A 20,975-nucleotide genomic window follows, 5' to 3' on the forward strand; every position below is an offset into this window, starting at 1 on the left:
CAGAAATTCAACTTTTGAATAATTACAAATGATACCCCAATTTCCCAAAATACATCATAGATCATTTCTATGTCAAAATAAACCATTCACGCACATGTAAAAAGATCTAAACATGCATTCTAAACCTCTTTAATGCATCAAAAACCACAATTATTGAATTTGAGGCATTGAGATCTTTGATCAAATTTCGCCTTTTTTGCCTCATTTGGTCACTTTTCCAAAACCTACAAATGAAAAAATAACAAAATTACTCAAACTCATACTTTAAACATAAAATCACTCCAAAGTAACAGCAACTTAAAAAAAAAATTGGGTTGCCTCCCAAAAGCGCCTCTCTTTAACGTCTTTGGCTAGACGGAGTCCAGAATTTGCTTAAACTAAGCAAATCGGGTCTTCCAGTTGCATCATCTCCACCCGTTCAATTGGAAATCCTTTATAATACGGCTTGAGACGATGACCATTCACCACAAATTTCTTCTCTGTTTTCAAACTTTGAATCTCTACTGCACCATAATGAAAGACATTAGTCACAACAAAAGGGCCAATCCAACGAGAACGTAATTTACCTGGAAATAGTTTCAATTTGGAGTAGTATAGTAAAACTTTTTGCCCGCAAACGAATGTCTTCCTAGAGATCTGTTGGTCATGAAAGATCCGATTCTTCTCCTTATAGATCACTGCATTCTCGTATGTTTCATTTCGGATTTCTTCCAACTCTAGTAATTGTAACTTTCTTTGAATTCCGCCTTCCTCGATATCCATGTTGCATTGTTTGACCGCCCAAAATGCTCTATGCTCAAACTCGACCGGGAGATGACATGGCTTTCCAAATACCAATCGGTAAGGGGACATGCCAATGGGTGTTTTATATGCCGTCCTATATGCCCATAGTGCATCATCTAGTCTCACACTCCAATCCTTCCTATCGGGTCGGACCATCTTTTCTAGAATTGATTTGATCTCTCGGTTCGATGCTTCCGCCTGACCATTTGTTTGAGGATGGTAGGATGTAGAGACTTTGTGCAAGACACCATATCTCCTAAAAATTGCAGCGATCGTTTTGTTGCAGAAATGAGTACCCCGATCACTTACAATTGCTCGCGGCATCCCAAAGCGAACAAAAATATTAGACTTAACGAATTCTGCAACCACTTTGGAATCATTAGTGCGGGTAGCCTTTGCTTCTACCCACTTCGAAACATAATCTACAGCAAGCAATATATACAAAAAACCAAAGGACGAAGGAAAAGGACCCATAAAATCAATGCCCCAAACGTCAAAAATTTCAACAAAAATCATTGGGGTTTGAGTCATTTGATCCCTACGAGAGATATTACCCACTCTTTGACACTTATCACATGACTTACAAAATGAGTAGGCATCCTTGAATAGAGTTGGCCAATAGAATCCACTCTCTAGCACCTTACGAGCCGTTCTCTTCGGTCCAAAGTGACCTCCACATGCAAAAGAGTGACAATAGGCTAGAATAGATTGAAATTCAACTTCACTTACACATCTACGGATGATTTGATCAGCACCCCGCTTCCAGAGGTAAGGATCATCCCAAATGTAGAACTTTGCATCGCTCCTCAACTTGTCTCTCTTTGCCTTAGGCCATCCTGTAGGAAATTTGTCAGTGACTAGAAAATTAACAATATCTGCATACCAAGGCAAAGATGAGTTAATAGAAAATAAATGCTCCTCGGGGAATGCTTCTCTCAATGGGATGTCATCTTCGACGACTTGTACTCGACTCAAGTGATCTGCTACCAGATTCTCCGCCCCTTTCTTATCTCGGATCTCCAGGTTGAACTCTTGTAACAACAATATCCACCGTATCAATCGCGGTTTTGCCTCTTTCTTGGTCAATAAATACCGTAAAGCTGCATGATCAGAAAAAATAATAACTTTAGCACCAAGTAAATAAGACCGAAATTTTTCTAAGGCAAAAACAACCGCTAAAAGCTCCTTTTCGGTGGTTGAATAGTTCAATTGAGCTCCGTTCAAGGCTCGAGATGCGTAGTAAATAGCATGAACTGCTTTTCCTACTCTTTGACCCAATACCGCACCAACTGCATAGTCACTGGCGTCGCACATGATCTCGAATGGGAGGTTCCAGTCAGGGGGTTGGATAATAGGTGAGGTGATCAATAACTCCTTTAACTTATTGAATGCCCCCTTACATGTTTCATCAAATTCGAAGGATACATCTTTTTGCAAAAGTTGGAACAAGGGTGCTCCAATTTTCGAGAAATCCTTGATGAATCTTCTATAGAAACCTGCGTGACCCAAGAAAGAACGAACTTCCCGCACACTCGCTGGGTAAGGTATAGTAGATATAACATCTATTTTTGCTTTATCAACCTCAATACCTGTAGATGATACAACATGACCCAAAACTATCCCGTGTTCAACCATAAAATGACATTTTTCCCAATTAAGCACGAGATTAGTTTCTATACACCTTACTAAGATCAATTTCAGGTTATCTAGACAGTTTTCAAAACTTTCACCATATACACTAAAATCGTCCATGAAAACCTCAATAATCTTCTCAACATATTCTGAAAAGATACTTACCATGCATCTTTGAAAGGTAGCAGGTGCATTACACAATCCAAATGGCATCCTTCGGTATGCAAATGTTCCAAATGGGCAGGTGAAAGTAGTCTTCTCTTGGTCCTCGGGTGCGATGGCAATTTGAAAATAACCTGAAAATCCATCCAAGAAACAATAGTAAGCTCGACATGCTAATCGCTCCACCATCTGGTCAATGAAAGGGAGGGGGAAATGGTCTTTTTTCGTGACGGCATTTAGCTTTCGGTAATCGATACACTGTCGCCATCCGGTGGGCTTTCGAATTGGTACGAGCTCACCCTCTTGGTTTGATTCCACTGTCACCCCTGCCTTCTTCGGGACCACCTGTACTGGACTTACCCACGGGCTATCTGATATTGCAAATATAATTCCAACGTCCAGCAGTTTTAAAATCTCTTTCTTTACGACCTCCATCATGAGAGGATTTAATCTCCGTTGAGCTTGCCGTACGGGTTTAGCATTCTCCTCGAGTCGAATTCGGTGCATACACACCGCAGGGCTAATTCCCTTAATGTCGGCGATGGTCCATCCTATCGCCTGCTTGTGTTCCCTAAGAACTCGAAGTAGTTTCTCTTCTTGAACCTTTGATAAACCCGCGGAGATGATCACTGGAAGTGTCTCCCCTTCACCTAAGTATACATACTTTAGGTGTTTCGGCAGTGGTTTTAGTTCCAAGACAGGTGCCTGCACCACAGATGGAAGTAACCTTTGATGAGGTTCGGGTATGAAAATCGGTGCAAGATCATACCTTGTCTTCGTGGTTGGTAACGTTTGCAACGATCCAATCACGCATTTAAGCTCTTCACTCAACTCTACCCTAGAGGTTGTTTCGGACTCAAAGTGCCTGGTCAGGACGACCTCTAGTTCATCCCTGCCTTCAATTTCAAAAACCTCCTGTATAGCAGGGTCAATAACATTTATCGAGAAAACAGAGCCAATATTTGAATCGGATGGATATTTCATGGTCTCAAAGATGTTAAAGTGAACAATCTCACCATCAAATTCCATAGACAAAGTACCCTTATTAACATCAATTTTGGTTCGGGCTGTGCTCAAAAAGGGTCTACCTAACAACAAAGGTGACGGATCACGGGAGTGTTCATCCTCCATGTCGAGCACATAAAAATCAGCTGGAAAAACCAATTCATTAATTTTTACCAAAACATCTTCAATCAACCCGTCAGGGTATGCATTGGTCCTGTCAGCTAATTGAATTATTATCCCAGTCTCTTTCAAAGGGCCTAAGTTTAAGGAAGCATAAATGGACTTTGGCATGACATTAATTGAGGCTCCCAGGTCTAACATGGCCTTTCCAATCAAAGTATTACCTATCCTACAAGGAATAGTAAACATACCTGGATCTCCGCATTTCGGTGGAAGCTTTCTTTGTAGAATTGCTGAAACATTCTCCCCAACTATAACTCGTTCATCCCCCTTCAACCGCTTGCGGTTGGCACACAGGTCCCTCAAAAATTTTGCGTACCTGGGTACTTGTTTAATCGCATCCAGTAGGGGTATGTTGATCTCCACCTTGCGAAAGATCTCCAGGACCTCTTTTTCCTTGTCTTGCTTCTTTGGTTTCTCTAACCTGCTAGGAAAGGGAGGTGGATTAGTTTTAGCTGTAGGAATTGGGTTCGAGGGTACCTTTGCATTTTTGTTGTCTGTGCCCTCCTCTTCCAATTCTTTCTCAATCCGTTCCTCGTCCTTGTCTTTAGGAATCACCGGTTCGGGTCCTTGAACTTCCTTGCCACTCCTTAAAGTCATTGCACTTACATTCTTTGGATTTGCCTCAGGTTGAGATGGCAATTTTCCTTGAACTTGGGACTCCAAACGGTTGATTGTTATAGCCATTTGATTCATTTGATTTTGCAATGATTGCACCTGTCCCAGTTGATTTCTCATGCTTTGCAGGTCTGAATCCGTCTTTTGTTGATTAGCAAGTAATTGCTTCATCATCTCTTCCATGGACGGACTTGAGTTTGAAGGAAGTGGTGGTGGTGGGCGAGGATGGTACTGCTGTTGGTGTCCTTGCTGTCTATTTGGCACAAAGTTAGACTGCCTATTTCCTCCATAGCTAAGGTTGGGGTGATCTCTCCAACCAGGATTGTAGGTGCTTGAGTACGGGTCGTACTGCTTTCTTGGCGCGGGCGCGTGGCCAGCCATGTTCACCTGTTCTGCAGTTTCTTCTTGAACCAGTGGACACATTTCCGTAGGATGACCCACGGCAGTGCATACCCCACACACTTTGACATGTGAAGCACTCCCCACAGCTAATTGTCTTACGAAAGATGTTAATTCGGAGATCTGCTGTTGGATAGAGGACGTTTCCACCTCATTCACCCTACGCGTCGGGATGTCCTCTCTTGAACCAAACTACTGTGAGTTCTCAGCCATCCCTTCAATCAACTCCCATGCTCCTCGAGGGGTTTTGTTCACCAACGCCCCTCCACTTGCAGCATCGATTATGCTTCTGTCCCTGAAAAGCAACCCCTCATAGAAATATTGAATGAGCAGTTGCTCACTTATCTGATGCTGAGGGCATTTGGTGCACAGTTTCTTAAATCTCTCCCAGTACTCATAGAGAGACTCGCTAGGGTGTTGTTTGATACCACATATCTCTTTCCTCAGGCTCGCAGCTCGAGACGCTGGAAAGTACTTGTCCAGAAATTTTTTCTTCAATTGATCCCACGTGGTGATACTACCAGGCGGTAGGTAGTAGAGCAAGTCTTTTGCAGAGTCCTTCAAAGAGAAGGGGAAAGCCCTCATCTTTATTTGCTCTTCTGTAATTCCCGGAGGCTTCATACTGTTGCAAACGACGTCGAACTCTTGCAAGTGCTTGTAGGGCTCCTCACCTGGTAGACCATGGAAAGATGGCAAGAGATGAATTAGACCAGATTTTAGTTCAAAGGGAGTGTCATCATTTAAATGTGGAAAAGTAATGCACAAGGGCTGCTGATTTAAATCAGGAGCAGCCAACTCCCTTAGTGTTCGTGCATTTGCCATAGTGACTTCCTCTTGGTCTGAATCACTTGAATTGTCACCAGACAAATTTGTCGGCTCAACCTCTGGATCAAGTTCCTGAGGAGCAATATCGTATTGCTCCTCCCTGAGCCGCCTGGTTTCTTTTCTCGTTCTACGCGCGGTCTTCTCTACTTCAGGGTCGAAAATTAATTCGCCTGTACGAGAAGAGCGAGGCATAAACTAGAAAAATACCAGAGAAAAAAAAATGAACTTAAAAAGAAACAAATGATTAACGCCAGTCCCCGACAACGGCGCCAAAAATTGACAGGTGTCGAGCCTGTGCAATAATAAATACCTACTCGAGAAAAATGAATTTTCTATGTATAGTAGTGAGTAGGGTCGAATCCACAGGGACTGGGAAAAATTCGATTCTTTTCAAGTTCGGGACACGGGGGATTTTTATCAGAAATAAACTAAAAATAATTAAACAATTTAACTAAAAATAATTAATTAATTAATACAAATTTAAATAGCAATCAAATAAATAATAAATAAATTCTAGCCAAGGATACAACTACGCAGACACAGTCCATTCATCCGATCATTGATGCAAAGAAGGTTCACTTAATTTTATTAACAGGTTAGTTATAGTCGCCGATAAACTCTAACGACCAACTTTTCCTTAATTTATTGATAATCAAGGTACGACCGTTGATTACCCCTAACCAGGAAATACTCCTAGGTACGACCGTAGGAATTAATTTCCTAATTGCATTAAAAACTAGAAAAGCCTAACCCAAATTAATAACACGCTACGAGGGTTATTTAAATCAGATTGCATGTCCCCCTAGTATGTGAAAATACTAGTTGTCACTAATATTAACCGACTAAACAATTACGGATTTAATTGATTAATTTGACAGGAGATTAATAAGTCAAATTGCACATCGGGCCCTTGATATCCAATTAACAAAATAATCCCATGGAAATTAAAATAGAAAACATGCAAATATTAACAAATTAAGGAACACGTAAAATTAATTAGATCTCACAGATATTTGGGACTGCGTCTTCGCGTTGATCCTTGACTAGATGAGAAAATTAGCCACGCCTCATAAGAAAATTCCCACGCAATTTAATTGAACTCAAAGACATTTATCTCTTACTAATAATTAAAAATAAGAATTGTATTCTCTGTAGTCTAATACAATAAAAATAGTCTCATGGAAGAGACGGAAGAAAACAAGACACGCAAGAAATCTTCACCCCAAAACTAAAAACTTCTCTGCCTAGACGGAAGAGAAGAAGAAAAACTCACTCTGGCCAAATGTGCGGCTCTCCCCATAAAACAAGCCAATTCCAAACTTCACTCTACGCTCACCAAAGAAAACATTCCTTTCCCTACCTAATCAACTCCACCGAAAACAAAAGCAAAGGCTACTTTCCACAAAGGCACCGTGAATCAAGAAAGGAAATGGTCTTTACACAATGGTCAAGTCTTCGCGGTCCCCACCTAATTGAGATGTTGGCCAGCCAAATGCAATTCAATTCCTTTTCATTATAGAAAGAAATGGACGTTGGTTTACACCATGCATATGGGCCAATTGTATAGAGTTTCACAATAATCTTCTCAAGAAGGTTTCTGCTCCACTTTCTGAAAGTATATCCAAATACCAAATATAAATATATATTGACAATTAAAGCAATATTTGGCAAGGATAAAGAGGAGAATTAACAATAAAATTACTAACAATTAACACCCTATCACCGAAATCGACGATTTTGGAATCGTGGCTATGGCAGGGTTCAACTATCAGGGGGCCAAGTTTAATAAGCATCGTTATATTCGGATGGAGAATTATTTGAAAAAAATTTTGGATTGGTATATATGAAATAAAAAAATTTGTTTAAAAGATGAATAGGTGATTGAAAAACATGTTTATAATATAATCAAAAAAATTTTGAAATAGTAACCGATCAAAAGAAATGCTATGTTCCGCCCAAATGAATAGAGACTTTAAACGTTAATAAGTTGTTACCTAGATAATGCTAACGTTAAGAACATGCATTTTAAAGCATTTGAATACTACTTATTGTATTGTAAGTTTTGAACTTAAAACTTTTTTTTATTTATTGTTATTTTTATGTTTTTGATTGTTTGCCTCCTAAACTAAAGTCCTAATTCCTCGGCTTTCTGAAAAGCTGAAGAATATGAGAACATACTAAAAAAATGATAAAAAGGAAAGAAGAAGAAGTAAAAATCTGTTTTCCCATGTAATTTATTTCAATATCTGAGATCGTCAGTAACATCCCAACTTAGCTTAGGATTTGCCTTCAATCGCCATTAAAAGTACAAGATTATACCTTTGGTAAAAATAAAAAGGAACTATATAATTTATACCCAAGGTGTCCTATATGTCTACATACTATTGCATTGCCATCAAATTTGGACGTAATTTTAGATCTTTTAATTGTGTGGTGCGAAGGCTGGAAAATCTTAGAATGGAAAAAAAGTTTTTTTCTTTTTTTCAATGGTTTAATTAGTAAGACGTTTCCCTTTTGACTTATGAGTCATAGATAAAATTTAGTAATTGGAGTTCCACTTTTGATCTTTTCTGAAATATAAGAGAAAAAAGTGTTCAAATTAAATAGAGGCTTAAAAAAATTTTCCGCCTAGGAATTACCCATGTGAGTGAGAATTGTGATTAACTTAGGATTGATGCCAAATACAGATAAGAAATGGACTTAATAGTTGTTCTTTGCATTAACTCAAAATAAATCCCAATTGTGTTGTTAATTGTTATGGCAAAGTATCTAGTTCAGTAATCTTGATTTGATTCCCATTAATCATGGTAAAGCATTTACAACCAGAAATTTGTTTGTTTAAACCAGTAAAATGGTTGGGTCAATCACATTAAATTCTAAACCAAAAACTGTAGTTAAGTGTTTTAAGTACAAGAATAATGTATTTAGTTTACTTGACAACACAGAAAGTAAAATGCTTGACTCAGCTTGAGGACGTTAAGGCTTAAGATGATTCTTTTCTTTACAAATGCCCTAGGAATTCAGGCTTTAACTAAGACTACAAGGCTTTCATACTTTTCTTAACAAATACCCTACGAACTTTAGTTTTAAGTAACTAGTCATCTTTTATCCTTTTCTTTACAAAAACCCTATAAATCATCATTCTAGTTGCCAACCCTTTTACATCAAGAATAAAACTGTTTTTTTTTTTTTTTACAACACAAATAATAAAAAAAAGAAAAAAATGTTTTACGACTTTAGAGGGATGAAAGATTATTGTTTTCCTTACAAATATCCTTGGCCATTGTGGTCGACCCAGTGGTTAGGAAAAGGTTATTGTAATCTTTTCTAGTATCAGATTCAGAGTTTGAATCCTGACCGTTGGGGATGAAAAGGATGTGAAGAAAGGTTGGAAGATTAAAAAAATCCTATAAATTTATGTTTAAACTAATAATATAAATCTTGGATTGTCAGCGTCATTGCAACTCTTTTACACACAACAATAATGTGGTTGGTTTATTCGACAACACAAACAGAAAACTCTTTGACTTTAGAGGATAAAAGATTATCCCTTTCCTTTAAATATGACCTAAAAATTTAATCTCAAGTTTTAACTAATCCATTTCTTTACAAATACCCAACAAATTTGAATTTTAACTAAGCTTAAACATCATTTATCCTTTTCTTTAGGAAAAAAAATCCTGGGAATCACCATTCTTGTCTCCAAATCTTTAACATACAAGAATAAAGTGGATGCTTTATTTAACGACTTTTACATATTTTAATAAAATTTGACTACTTTAGAGGATGAAGGATTATTCTTTTCTTAACATATATCTTACGAACTTGAGTTTTCACACAGATTGTAAACCTCCTATGCATTTAAGTGTTCGTTAAGATCAAAATTCTTTAATCCTTTTTCTATTGTGATGTCCTAAGAGTCATCATTGTTGTAGCCCTCTTTTACATACAATAATAAGGCAGCTGGTTCATTTGAGAAATCACAAAAAAAAAAAAAAATTTTGGAATCAATGAATAGCTAAGCCTCCGTCGTCGTAGCTTTCTGATTAGGTAATAACTAAGGTCCTATTTGATAATCCAATTCAATACTTAAATTTAATGAATTCAAATCTTAATATGTTCAGATGCGTTTGATAATCAAAAATTGAACATTTGAATTAATTAAAGAATATTGAATTTCTAAACAAAACTTGCTCCCAAAAATAAGTAATAAACTATGCACTTATCACTTAATATGATGCACACTCAAATGTATCAAATTTAATACTTAACAATTCAACAACTTAATGAATTTAGACTTCAAATTTCAGATTTTAAATATCTCATTTTTCAAATTTCAATTTTATCAAACACATCCTAAGCGAACAGACTTCAAAATCGTTCAAATATCTAAGCCTAAATGTTGTAGGTGCACTCGTATGAAGCTATTATGATCTAGATATGATCGAGGCCATTATGGTCCCAATTGGACTAAAAATTCAAATAAAAAAATGTGCAAATTATTTTGATTTGATCCGGTCTAAGCAGGCATTCTAAATCCTCTGTGTCCTTATAGGCAAAGCTTGGTAGCAGCAATCATATTTTATTACACTTCATCTATAAATCTTTTGCTACTGGGAAAAAATTCTTTGCTTCTAAACTATAATTGTAGGCGAAGCCATTTTTCCTATCAGTTGTCTTTTTCGGAGGCCAATGACCCGGTAAAAGTAGCTATCTTTTCCTCGACTACGTGAAAATAGTACTAAATTATGAGCACGAAGAATTAAGAGCCTTGGCTAGCTGCCAAGAGTATGAGTATGAAATATTAAGAGCTGCATATGTTGACGTATCCACCAGTACATAGACTTAAAAAACCATGACCACCAGCGGACAAAGTAGAATGTTGGTTTATTTGACTGGAATTATTCTGTTCACGTCATTACCATACTGCTTGTTGATACTTTTGGGAACTAGTCACCATCACCGGTGACTAAGGTACGTCTCGAGACTACAAGTCGTTTATGGAAATACTTACTGATTACTTGGCAATATATTTCTCATAGCAGTAGTTAAATTCGAACGCACAATCATTCTTACTAATTAAACCAACATGCGTTGATACTCAATTTGTTAAGTTTCACCCTATAGAGTATAGATCATTTTTATATACACTAACTAACAGTGTAGACATTAGCACTATTGAATGATACTATTTAATTTTGATTTGAATTTGAACTTTATTTTTTATATATCTGTCATGCATTTTAAGAATATTAGTATTATACACTATCAATGCATGCAAGTTTAATCTATAAAATACATCTATACAAGAAGAATCTATAAAATTCACCTCTTTACTGTTGTGAAAGACTTCGAACAATTTCGGACAGGCAACTGTTTGAAGCTATTATCTACTTCGTTGTTTGTACCGAGAAGATCTCGTTACATTTAAGCTTTCATAGTCAAAATTTATGTTCAAACATTACGCACACAAGCATTTTAGAAATGAGTATGCATGTACTAAGTTAACTGTTGATAGATTTCTGAAAATGTGCTAGAATTGTTACCGTCATTTGTTTGGGACAGTCACAATCTGAAAAAAATACTTCAAGCCAATATATACTGTTGATATTTTGGAGGAAAGATTGAGCAAGTCAACATGTGTGGCCAGCTGATGCACAAATAGGTATTCTTTGTCTACAAAAACAAAAACTATTTATATCCTAATTTGGTTGGTTTACTTGTGGACTTAAGCTTCCTTAATTTACGTTGCTGCATTATCTTGACTTGGTGTATATTTGTCTGTTTGACTTCTATATTTAGTCTATAATCATTATAATACTAGTTGCAGATAACTCCAGGAACTAAAACTATAGCAACCTTTCCCCGCTATAAATAGAAATCATCTCAACTACTTTTTGCACTGCCAACATATTTCTTCCAACTCAAAAATGGAAAGGATAAACCTAACACTTTTCCTTGCTATCTTCCTGTGTTTTCTGAGCTTTGCTGCTGCACAAAGTGCCTCAAATGTTCGAGCCACATACCATTTCTATAATCCTGCACAAAATGGATGGAATCTGAATGCAGTTAGTGCATATTGTTCAACATGGGATGCCAATAAACCCCTGGCATGGAGGAAAAAATATGGATGGACAGCTTTTTGTGGACCGGTTGGACCTCATGGTCAAGCTGCTTGTGGGAGGTGCTTAAGGGTATGAACTTCTTTTTTTTTTTTTTTTTTTCTGAGAAGCTTCCCATTTTTTTGTAACTTCAGTTATTGGTTGATCTAACGATTAATAACAAAGTAGCTGAATGTATAACCAGAGAGCAGCCTGCATGATTTAGCCAAAAATAATCACGAACAAACTGGACTAATTTAATCACATTGGGCTCCCAAAATTTGTGGGAGACTTCCATGGCTACATAAAAGCAAATAGCGCATGGCGCTCAACACAAATTAATTGTGGATTAATTTGTTTTGAATATAAGTTAATTTTTCTAAAATCATCATTAATATGTTTATATATAGAACATATACACTCTTTCAATATTTGAACTTCATGGATGTACTCCTAATCGTAGATATCAAGCTCCTCTATTACTTTTAACTTTAATCATCCATATATTTGCTTACACTCAACTAACCAAAATTAATAATTATTGGGTGATTTCATTATCTTTATATTGATGAGTACATTAACACACTTAAAAATCAAATCCATCTAACTACACTTCATCACTCCATTTGCACGAAATATTTGGACGGTGTAGGATGGGCCAATATCATGGAGAAATTATATTTATTAATCAAAAGGCGGAATATAATCAATTTAATATCACTTTATGTGCATACCTAAAATTGGTGATAAATTATATTATGAAGGGTTTAATTTATGTGCATATGATTATAAAATTATACGTACCAGAGTGTGATCAATGGAAATTTTCTCCAATAAATGGAGAGGAGCCTAATGAGTAAGAAACAAATTGATGCAATCCTTCTCAATATTGTAAATTGCAGGTCACAAATAGAGCAACAGGAGCTCAAGTTACTGCAAGAATTGTTGATCAATGCAGCAATGGAGGGCTGGATTTGGATGCTGCTGTCTTTAAAAGACTTGATACTGATGGAAGGGGCAATGCTCAAGGTCACTTGATGGTCAACTACCAATTTGTGCCGTGTTGAAGTCCTCGTTAAGAGGCTGGAATTTCCTTTTTGTTACAAGAACTTGGAATAACATGTCATGTCAAAAGAATATAAAATTTGAGATTTCTCTTCCAATCTGAATAAGTTCACTCCATAGAGGACGAAAACTTTTTCAGAAGTAAAATTTCGTGTGCAAGTTTGCAATAAAAGAGTGAATAAAACAGTCATGACTTTTATTAGGAAATCTATCATTCCACTCAAAACTCATTGGTTGTTGTTTTTTACTTTCTTTCTTTCTTTCTTTTTTTAACATAGAATCTTAAAGAATGTGAATCATTATCTGAAACGAAAAACTAAAATTCTTAACAACTAGGAACGTATCTACCTGTCAATAGTATGGTGAGATTTCATTTCCAGTTAAATAACGAATTATACATGTGCATCATGATGATAAAGCATTGAAGCAAGAAATGATTTAGCATTGTCTCAATGAATTTTTCAATAAATCTCCATTTCTCCCCTTATTCCATGTGATAACGCTAAGGGTGCATTTGATAAAGCTGAAATTTAAAATTTAAAATCTAAAATCTGAAATTTGAATATATTAAGTTATTAAATTGTTAAGTATTAAATGTAATACATTTGAGTGTATATCACATTCAATAATAAATGAATAGCTTATCACTTATTTTTGGAAGCAAGTTTTGTTTAGAAAATTTAGTACCACTTAATTAATTCAGATGTTCAATTTTTGGTATCAAACGCGTTTAAACATGTTAAAATCCGAATCTATTAAATTTAAATGCTGAATTAAATTATCAAACAAGACTAGTTTACAAAGAATGGATTTATTATTTCCCACTATAAATGGAAAATACTTTTTTAGCACTAACAAGTTTAGATGCATAACATTTAAACGCATTTCAAATTAACATGTTGTTTCGGCACATATGGCCTGTTAGAGAAACATTTGTCTTGAAGGTATACCATGACCCCATCACGTGGGCCTTAATCTTGACAAACAAGTATAGAAAACAACAAAAATAATGACGTACAATCATGGGAAAAAATGTTTTATTTTCCGCAAGAATATATCTGTCATCTAATGTAAGTTCTTAACATCCGTAATAAAACTGAATTCCCAGTTGTCGATGACCTCAACAAAGCAAAGGAAATCAATACAAGCAACCAAACTAAAAACAAAAGGAAAAAAAAAAAGAAGAAGAAGAAGAAAGAAATCACACACGCAAGCACGCAATGAAAAAATTGGATTGCACGATTTTTCAAATTCTATGGCCACTGAAAAGTGACAATGCCATAATTAGTACAAAATTGCTAAAAAGCTGGGAAAAGTATTTCTCGCAATGTTATCAATCCTGCTGATGGTCAAATTTTCCAATCTTCTGGTTGTCAGAAAGGCCTTCTCCAGCCCAAGAAAGGTTCCCCAAAAGGTATAACATCTGCTTGTCAGCCCAACACAGGTCCCCAATGAATGTACATTCATTCTTCTTCAGTCTCCTCAGACTTCCACTTTTAGCAGTTTGCGCATTGCCTATACAGGATAGTTACAGGTTGATTACAAAAACTTTCACTCTTCTCCAAGAGCAGGTCTAAAATCAGGGGAATGATCATTCCTGATGAATATTTCCAATAAGTGTCACAAATTACAAGCCTAAAAACATTTCCAACAAATAAAACCAGTCCCTTGATGATTTAAATTCTCTTCATTACCCTGGAATTAATGCCCCCACTAGGCAGGCAGTCTAGACTCTAGAGTCGGGACTCTTTAAAGTTTTTTTTTTTCTTTTTGGTCTAAAGAAAACATTAACTGTTATTTTTTTGTCGTTGAAGACTAAATTTAAGTGCATATTCAGATAAAAATGCTTAGATTAAGACAACTGCATGGAAGAATCAATAAATTTGATATTACATGGTACTCTGGCAAATCAAGTGTCACCTCCTATTACACCATATTTTATAACCTTGATATACAATTAAGTTACCAATTGAGGTGCCATATTAAGGGACAACTATCCTCATGAAGATGTTAATCATTTTTGCATAACACAAAAGCCCATCATCGATAAAACTCAACATGGCCTCCTATTTCCCTGCACAACAACTTCACCTCACCAGCCAACTTCAAGCTTCTACTAATTACAAGACCTGTTTGTCTATGCGTTGGTGTTGGCTTGTGTGACATGGCTTCCTCCTCCCTTCCCAATGAAAGAGCTTCCCTTGCTGGAACCACATTTCCCCACCAAAATTCCCATAAGATGCCATGTATCAATTCCCAATACTTACGATCTCTGCATACCCGAAATACTGTGCTCCCATTAGGAGTCCAACAATACAAATCAACCCACTCCCTATCCATTACCTCCATTTGACCCTGCACTTGAGGCATGTAATAGTAGGGCATTCTTTTCCAAGGCAGACATGTCTCTGGCTTTCCTTTATTATACGGGCACTTCACTTCCAAAATCCCACCTCCTGGGAAGTGACCGAGAAGTCCATCTGGGGAGGCACCAATCCATTCAAAGCGCTCCTCTGAATGGATAGCGAAACCAAGGGAGCTAACATCACGACCAGTGATGCTTCTGTAGCGCTCTATAGCTGCTGCTTCGTTCAGAACACCCCAGTCCATGGCATACCTTCTAGAAGCTTCCACTAGTTGCTCATCTGGTGAAAACACTTTCTCATACCAGAGCTCGTACCGACGATTCCCTTTCCAGAATCCCAGAGCAGTGCTGAATGTGCTTGTAGTTAACTTGTCCTTGCGAAGTGCAAACCATTCATCAGAACGCTGTGGAGCATCTGAGGCCTTGAGGTGTGCAGTCAAGAATAATGAAGGGTGATGAAAAAGGGGGACACTCTGAGAGAGACATGCTGATGCACACGTGCAAAATGATCTAAGAAAAACAATTCCAAACTTTCTTCTTCGAGGGATTGCCACCGTTGCCTTGTGAAAGCTATTGAATCTAGTGATACAGGCATTGGTCATCAGAGCTGCTAGCAACAGCGTCTAGAATAAATAGATACTCCTACAAAGCCACAGCTCTTTATTTAGAGGGACATCAGAAATTCAGATTCACAGAAAAAATAAGGGGAATATAACCACATAACTTCTCATCAATAAAAGAAAACAAAAGATTTCAGTTTATAGTACATTAAGATCATCTCAAAAGAACCCAAACAACAAACAGTTATGTTGCCCAAACTACCAATAATTCTATATTTGCCACTCTTAATATCAGTAGACTTTCACAAAGGAGCTTGAAAACATAGAAAATTGGTAAAATAACTATAAAAAAAATGAACAAAATAAAAATGGTGTCCTGAAATGAAGTTAACAGAGCCAAAGAGGATATACAAATAATCAAAAAGCAACAGATACTTTTGAGGGTCTCATCAGGCAATATCAAGTAGCTTCTGAGTGTATGTTCCATATTTTACCAAGTCTATATCCAACACAATTTTCCAACCAAAAATACCTGCTGAACTGAAATACTCAAATAATGAGTATTAATCACAGAATTACACAACCAACTTCCATAGACCAACAAACTCTAACTAACCCGCTTGAGAACAACTGCATACAGTAGAATCTTATCACGATAAGGTCTCAATTAAATGTTTACGCCCTTAAATTTAGGTCTTCAAATTGCAGGTCCAAATTCTCCAATCAAAACTCAAAAGTCAAAATAACTGAAAGCCCATTAGACTAAAAGGCAACCCAAGAATAGAAAGGCATCTTAAGCCATCTACAAGATGAAAATTCACATCTTTTTTTTTCATTCTTTCGTTTGTACATTAACAAAACACACTACAGAAGCAAATCAAATGCTGTTAAACAAGAAGAAAACAACCAAAGCAATACATGATGAATTTTAGAGAATGAAAAGATATATTCTTCACACAATATTTGGGTATAAAAGACGGAGTAAACTTGAAGCCTACTAAGTATTTGTTATAATACCTGAGAGGAAAAAAAACACAAAGATATAGATTTCAGCTGCTGGATAAATGGCTAAGCCCCGTAAACATTTCTGGGTTTTGCACAAGAATTAATTTTAGCCCTTCGCGGGACCTTGAAATGCAGAGTTAGACGACGGACGACGGAAAGAGACGGACGAGAGCCAGTTTAACTGTATCTGACAATTGCCTTTCAACGTTTTCGCCACCGTGGCGAAGAAAGAAGTCGTAAGCCACATATAAATCGTTCTCTTGGGCAACACTGAAAAAATCAATCGGAGCCCAACAGAAACGGGCCACTCATGTGTCAATCCATTTCATAGGCCAGTGTTTCAGTGCGGTTCAAACCGGAGATCGAACTAGGAATAGAACCGGAAACAGATCGATCTTAGAACCGGAATTGTGACAGGACAAGGTTCACGATTCCGGTTCTTCATTTGGGAATTGGAACCGGAACTGGTTGTTTCTTCTGCACGATTTTAATCGAAGGAAAGGGGAAAAAAAAGAAATACGTACAAAACAAATTAAAGTCTAGGCTAGTTTCTCATCATTTCTCACTAACTTTTTACCATTGTCAAAAACTTCTTCAAATTTTAACAGTTGTAAATTATGCTCTTTGTACTAGGTTTGATGTATTTGATGTATATTTTTCAATAGTTTTTCAATAATCAACTAGCAAAAAACAAGAAAATTATGTCTTTTTCTTAAAACAAATTGAGAAGAATCAATAATATAATTAAGATACTTTTTCATAGATTTTTCGTTATCTTTGTTTTTGTTTTCTAATTATTTCTTTAAAATTAATTTGTAGCCGTAATTGTAACCAACAGGAACCAAATTTGTAATTAGAAGGCATCGAAACTGAAATCGAAAGTTTTGAAACTAACACTATAAGGACCATAGAACCTGATCATGTAGGATTGAAATCAAGTCAAGTCAAACTTCAATATCACTATGTTCGAAACTCAAGCTCATTACAACTTTCCTTACTTTAACTCAAACTCAAGTTCGTCGATATATTGAATGAAAAGCTTGAATTCGACTTGATCGCTTATTGAGCTTGAACTCAATCTTCATTGACCCTTCGCAATGCTTTTTTTTTTCTTCAAAACTAACTTCTGTGACAACTACCCACAACGCAAAAATGATTTTGTGAGAAGGTGTGGGGGAGAGATAATTATGACCAATTTCATGAATTTTATTTCAAAATATTTGATAATTGGACCAATATGAAAAAAAATTTCACTAGTCCAACAAAAAATATGAACAAGATAGATATCTTCCATGCTTGAAACCCAATCTAAGAAAATTTTAAGGATGTCACTAGGTATGTCAATTGGGGCATATAAGTCGGACTTTCACAAGTTCAGAGTTCAATTCATTTAATTTGTAATACTTTTAGGGTTCGGGCCACGAGATTTGGGTAAATAAATATGAAGATCATACTCAACTCATAAAATATTTAGATTTTAAGACTTATTTGAGTTTAGTCCAAACTCACTTATTACTCCTCAATTTTCTTAATATAATTGTTATAACTATGAAGTTGTCAAACTAATTTAACATTCACAGGACTACAACATTAAAACTAAATATGAATAAATAATAGTTCTTAAAAAGTACATAAATCAAGAATTTTTCAACAATATTTATATTTAATTCATTCACAGTACATGGAAAATGATAATAAAGCATGCGGTCATAAGCGAATACATTTTCAGAGATTGGAATTTCTTCATAGTTGTGACTTGAATCCAAACATGCTTGATGATTTGTATTTATGCAAGAAATTCTAGATAAAAAAGAAATCAACCAATATTATGTAAACACAAAAATTTACTAAAGTTAGAACTTCAGTTATGTATTACCAATATTAGCTCTCGAGAAAGCTAGTAAAGGAGTTTTCAGATGTATTTTTGTATTTTATAATTTGTATATATTTAGTATTTAGTAATAATATATTTGGATATATAATTATACACAATATCAAAATATAAATATTATATATATATCATTAAATATAAAAAGTAATTAAAGGACTGGACCTATATCGAGTTTAGGCCCAATGAGCCCCGAGCTCAACTCATATTTAATTCGAGTCTAATTTTTAGGTTCAAACTCATATCGGCATACTAAATGATCGGGTTCATTGGGCTTTTTCTCAAGCCAAGCAAGCTGAGTTCAGGCTGGCTCGGCCCCATTGACGATCCTAGATGTCACCAATATATCTACAAATCTTGTAAAACTTGTAAACAAATCATGTGAGGCTTGCTTGTGGTCCAACAATTACTACTTACTTTATACGTTTTAGCGTACTAACTAATTTAGAGATTGCATGTCCGAAACTTACAATCCCAATACTTTAAATTTATTTGAAAACCGTCGAGTTACACAAACATTACCCCAATACATGATTTTCACCGATTAAACCAACGAGTCATTGAATTTTCAATAGGTTACTTCCTATCAGGTCCAACTTACAACCTAGTAAAAGTGGTTAATTCATCAGGTTGACTGTTTGAACTATTGGATTGATCTGGGTTTTGATAACTATGTATGTTATACTTTCTTGCATAGATAATAAAAACAAATTTGCCTCAAGTTGAAGAACCTTTCGTCAGTCTCCGAACTTGTGAGTTTTGGTAATTTGATAACTAGTGGAAGGTATTATTTAAACTTTTGGTACATTTGGTATTGGGTTTAGTTTGAGCTGTTTTACTGGTCTGTCTTTTAGCTGTGCTGTAGCCCAACTTTTCCTGCAGGTTTAAACTAGTTTTTTTAACCTATTTTTCTACTAGTTTTGATTTTAGATAGATTTGATAGTTAATGTATACGTGTACTACACATGTACCAAAAAGAAAACAACTACCTGTGGCTAGAGCTGTAATCAAACCGAACTTTTCTTGAGCAGTTCGGTCAAAATCTTGACTCAGATTCGAGTTGACTGAATTCGAGACAAGTTCGAGTAGCTCGATAAGCCAAGCAAGTCGAGTTTGAGTATCCAGATGTAATGCTCGAAGGCTCGTCGAGCCTTATCGAGTTTTTTAATTTTAATTGTTTAATATATTATTATTATGAAATTACCCTTATACCCAAATGAGTTGTTGAATTTATGAAATGTTTCAGATCATATAAAAATTTTTAAAGGGCAATAATGTCTTTTCGCTCAAAAATTATCAAGAAAATGAAATTTTCTGACTCGAGCTCGATAAGGCTCGTATTGACTCGAGCCAATGCGAGTCGAACTCAAGTTCGAGCATCTTTCTTGTGCCTAGAGCTGTAAACGAACCGAATCGAACCGAGTATCTCATGTTTGAGCTCTGTTCGTTAAGCAGTTCGAACAACGTTCGTGTTCGTTCGTTAATTTTCGAACTCCAAACTTGTGTTCGCGTTCGGCTCGTTAAGCAAAATTCGTGTTCGAGTTCGAGTTCGTGTTCGACTCGTTTAACATAAATGAGCCGTTCGCGAACATGCTCGAAATGCTCGAATCCAAATTATTTTAAGCCTTAAATATGCCATGCAAATTATTAACCATTCTCAAAAACAATTAAAGCACTAAGTGACTAAATTCTATTATTCATTAACTATATAACTAACATTAACATAAAAATAACAAATAAAACAAAGCAATTTGCCCTCCAAATATAAAAGTCCAGCCATAAAATTAACCCTAAAATTTATCAAATGATAATTATGTCCATGTTCGCGAACGTTCGTTAAAACTCGCGAACATACTCGTGTTCGCGAACGTTCGTTTAACATGTTCGCGAACGTTCGTTAAAACTCGCGAACATGCTCGTGTTCGCTCGATTATTAATCGAACAAAAATATTCGTTCGAACTCAGTTCGTTTAAGATTTCGAACGAGCCTTTCACGAACACGAACGAGTCGAAACGAACCGAGCTACCGAACAGCTCGGTTCGTTTAACAGCTCTACTTGTGCCATACTCGAGTTCGATTCGATTCAATTACATCCCTACCTGTGGCTATCTTTATCAATGTCTATTGAAATCTTTCGATCTTTTTATTATTATTCAACTACTAATTCCTTTGCCTAGCCAAACGAGTAAGCACTGTGTTCAAGAGTAATTGGTAGTTGGTACATAAGTTAGTCAAAATTCCAAGTGGGATTCTACCTTTTTTCTTTTTTTTTTTCACTTAAGGGTATTCCAACTTTTTGGTCGGACTGATTCCCTAAGGCTGTGTAGAGCCTTGCCTCGGCTGTATAAAATCTTGTCCCAACAAACACAGTGAGGCAGCACACAAG

The 20,975-nt window shown here is 36.1% G+C and overlaps 2 protein-coding genes and 1 non-coding gene across 4 annotated transcripts; 2 read left to right on the plus strand and 1 right to left on the minus strand.

The window, feature by feature from the left end:
• The first annotated feature begins 5,122 nt into the window (after positions 1–5,122).
• Positions 5,123–5,229, plus strand: LOC113733501 (small nucleolar RNA R71). The gene has a single exon (XR_003459015.2). It is a non-coding gene; the product is annotated as a small nucleolar RNA R71 (small nucleolar RNA).
• Positions 5,230–11,511: 6,282 nt separating this feature from the next.
• On the plus strand, positions 11,512–12,977 carry LOC113729607 (barwin-like). Its single transcript, XM_027253877.2, has 2 exons — positions 11,512–11,798; positions 12,608–12,977. Exons 1-2 carry the CDS (start codon positions 11,535–11,537, stop codon positions 12,770–12,772), a joined length of 429 nt encoding a protein of 142 aa, XP_027109678.1. The 5' UTR covers positions 11,512–11,534; the 3' UTR covers positions 12,773–12,977.
• Positions 12,978–14,636: 1,659 nt separating this feature from the next.
• LOC113732656 (uncharacterized) lies at positions 14,637–17,183 on the minus strand. Of its 2 annotated transcripts, none has more exons than XM_027258572.2 (2): positions 16,713–17,183; positions 14,637–15,777 (listed from the first exon to the last, which is right to left on the minus strand). In XM_027258572.2, the coding sequence occupies exon 2, from the start codon at positions 15,735–15,737 to the stop codon at positions 14,811–14,813; it is 927 nt and encodes a 308-aa protein (XP_027114373.1). In that variant the 5' UTR covers positions 15,738–15,777; positions 16,713–17,183; the 3' UTR covers positions 14,637–14,810. The 2 variants fall into 2 exon arrangements, with proteins under 2 accessions (XP_027114373.1, XP_027114374.1); XM_027258573.2 differs by having other exon boundaries at positions 14,637–15,793; positions 16,713–16,918.
• Positions 17,184–20,975: the final 3,792 nt, after the last annotated feature.

This window comes from Coffea arabica, chromosome 2e (genome assembly GCF_036785885.1).
Source record: "Coffea arabica cultivar ET-39 chromosome 2e, Coffea Arabica ET-39 HiFi, whole genome shotgun sequence".
Taxonomy (NCBI): Eukaryota; Viridiplantae; Streptophyta; class Magnoliopsida; order Gentianales; family Rubiaceae; genus Coffea; species Coffea arabica.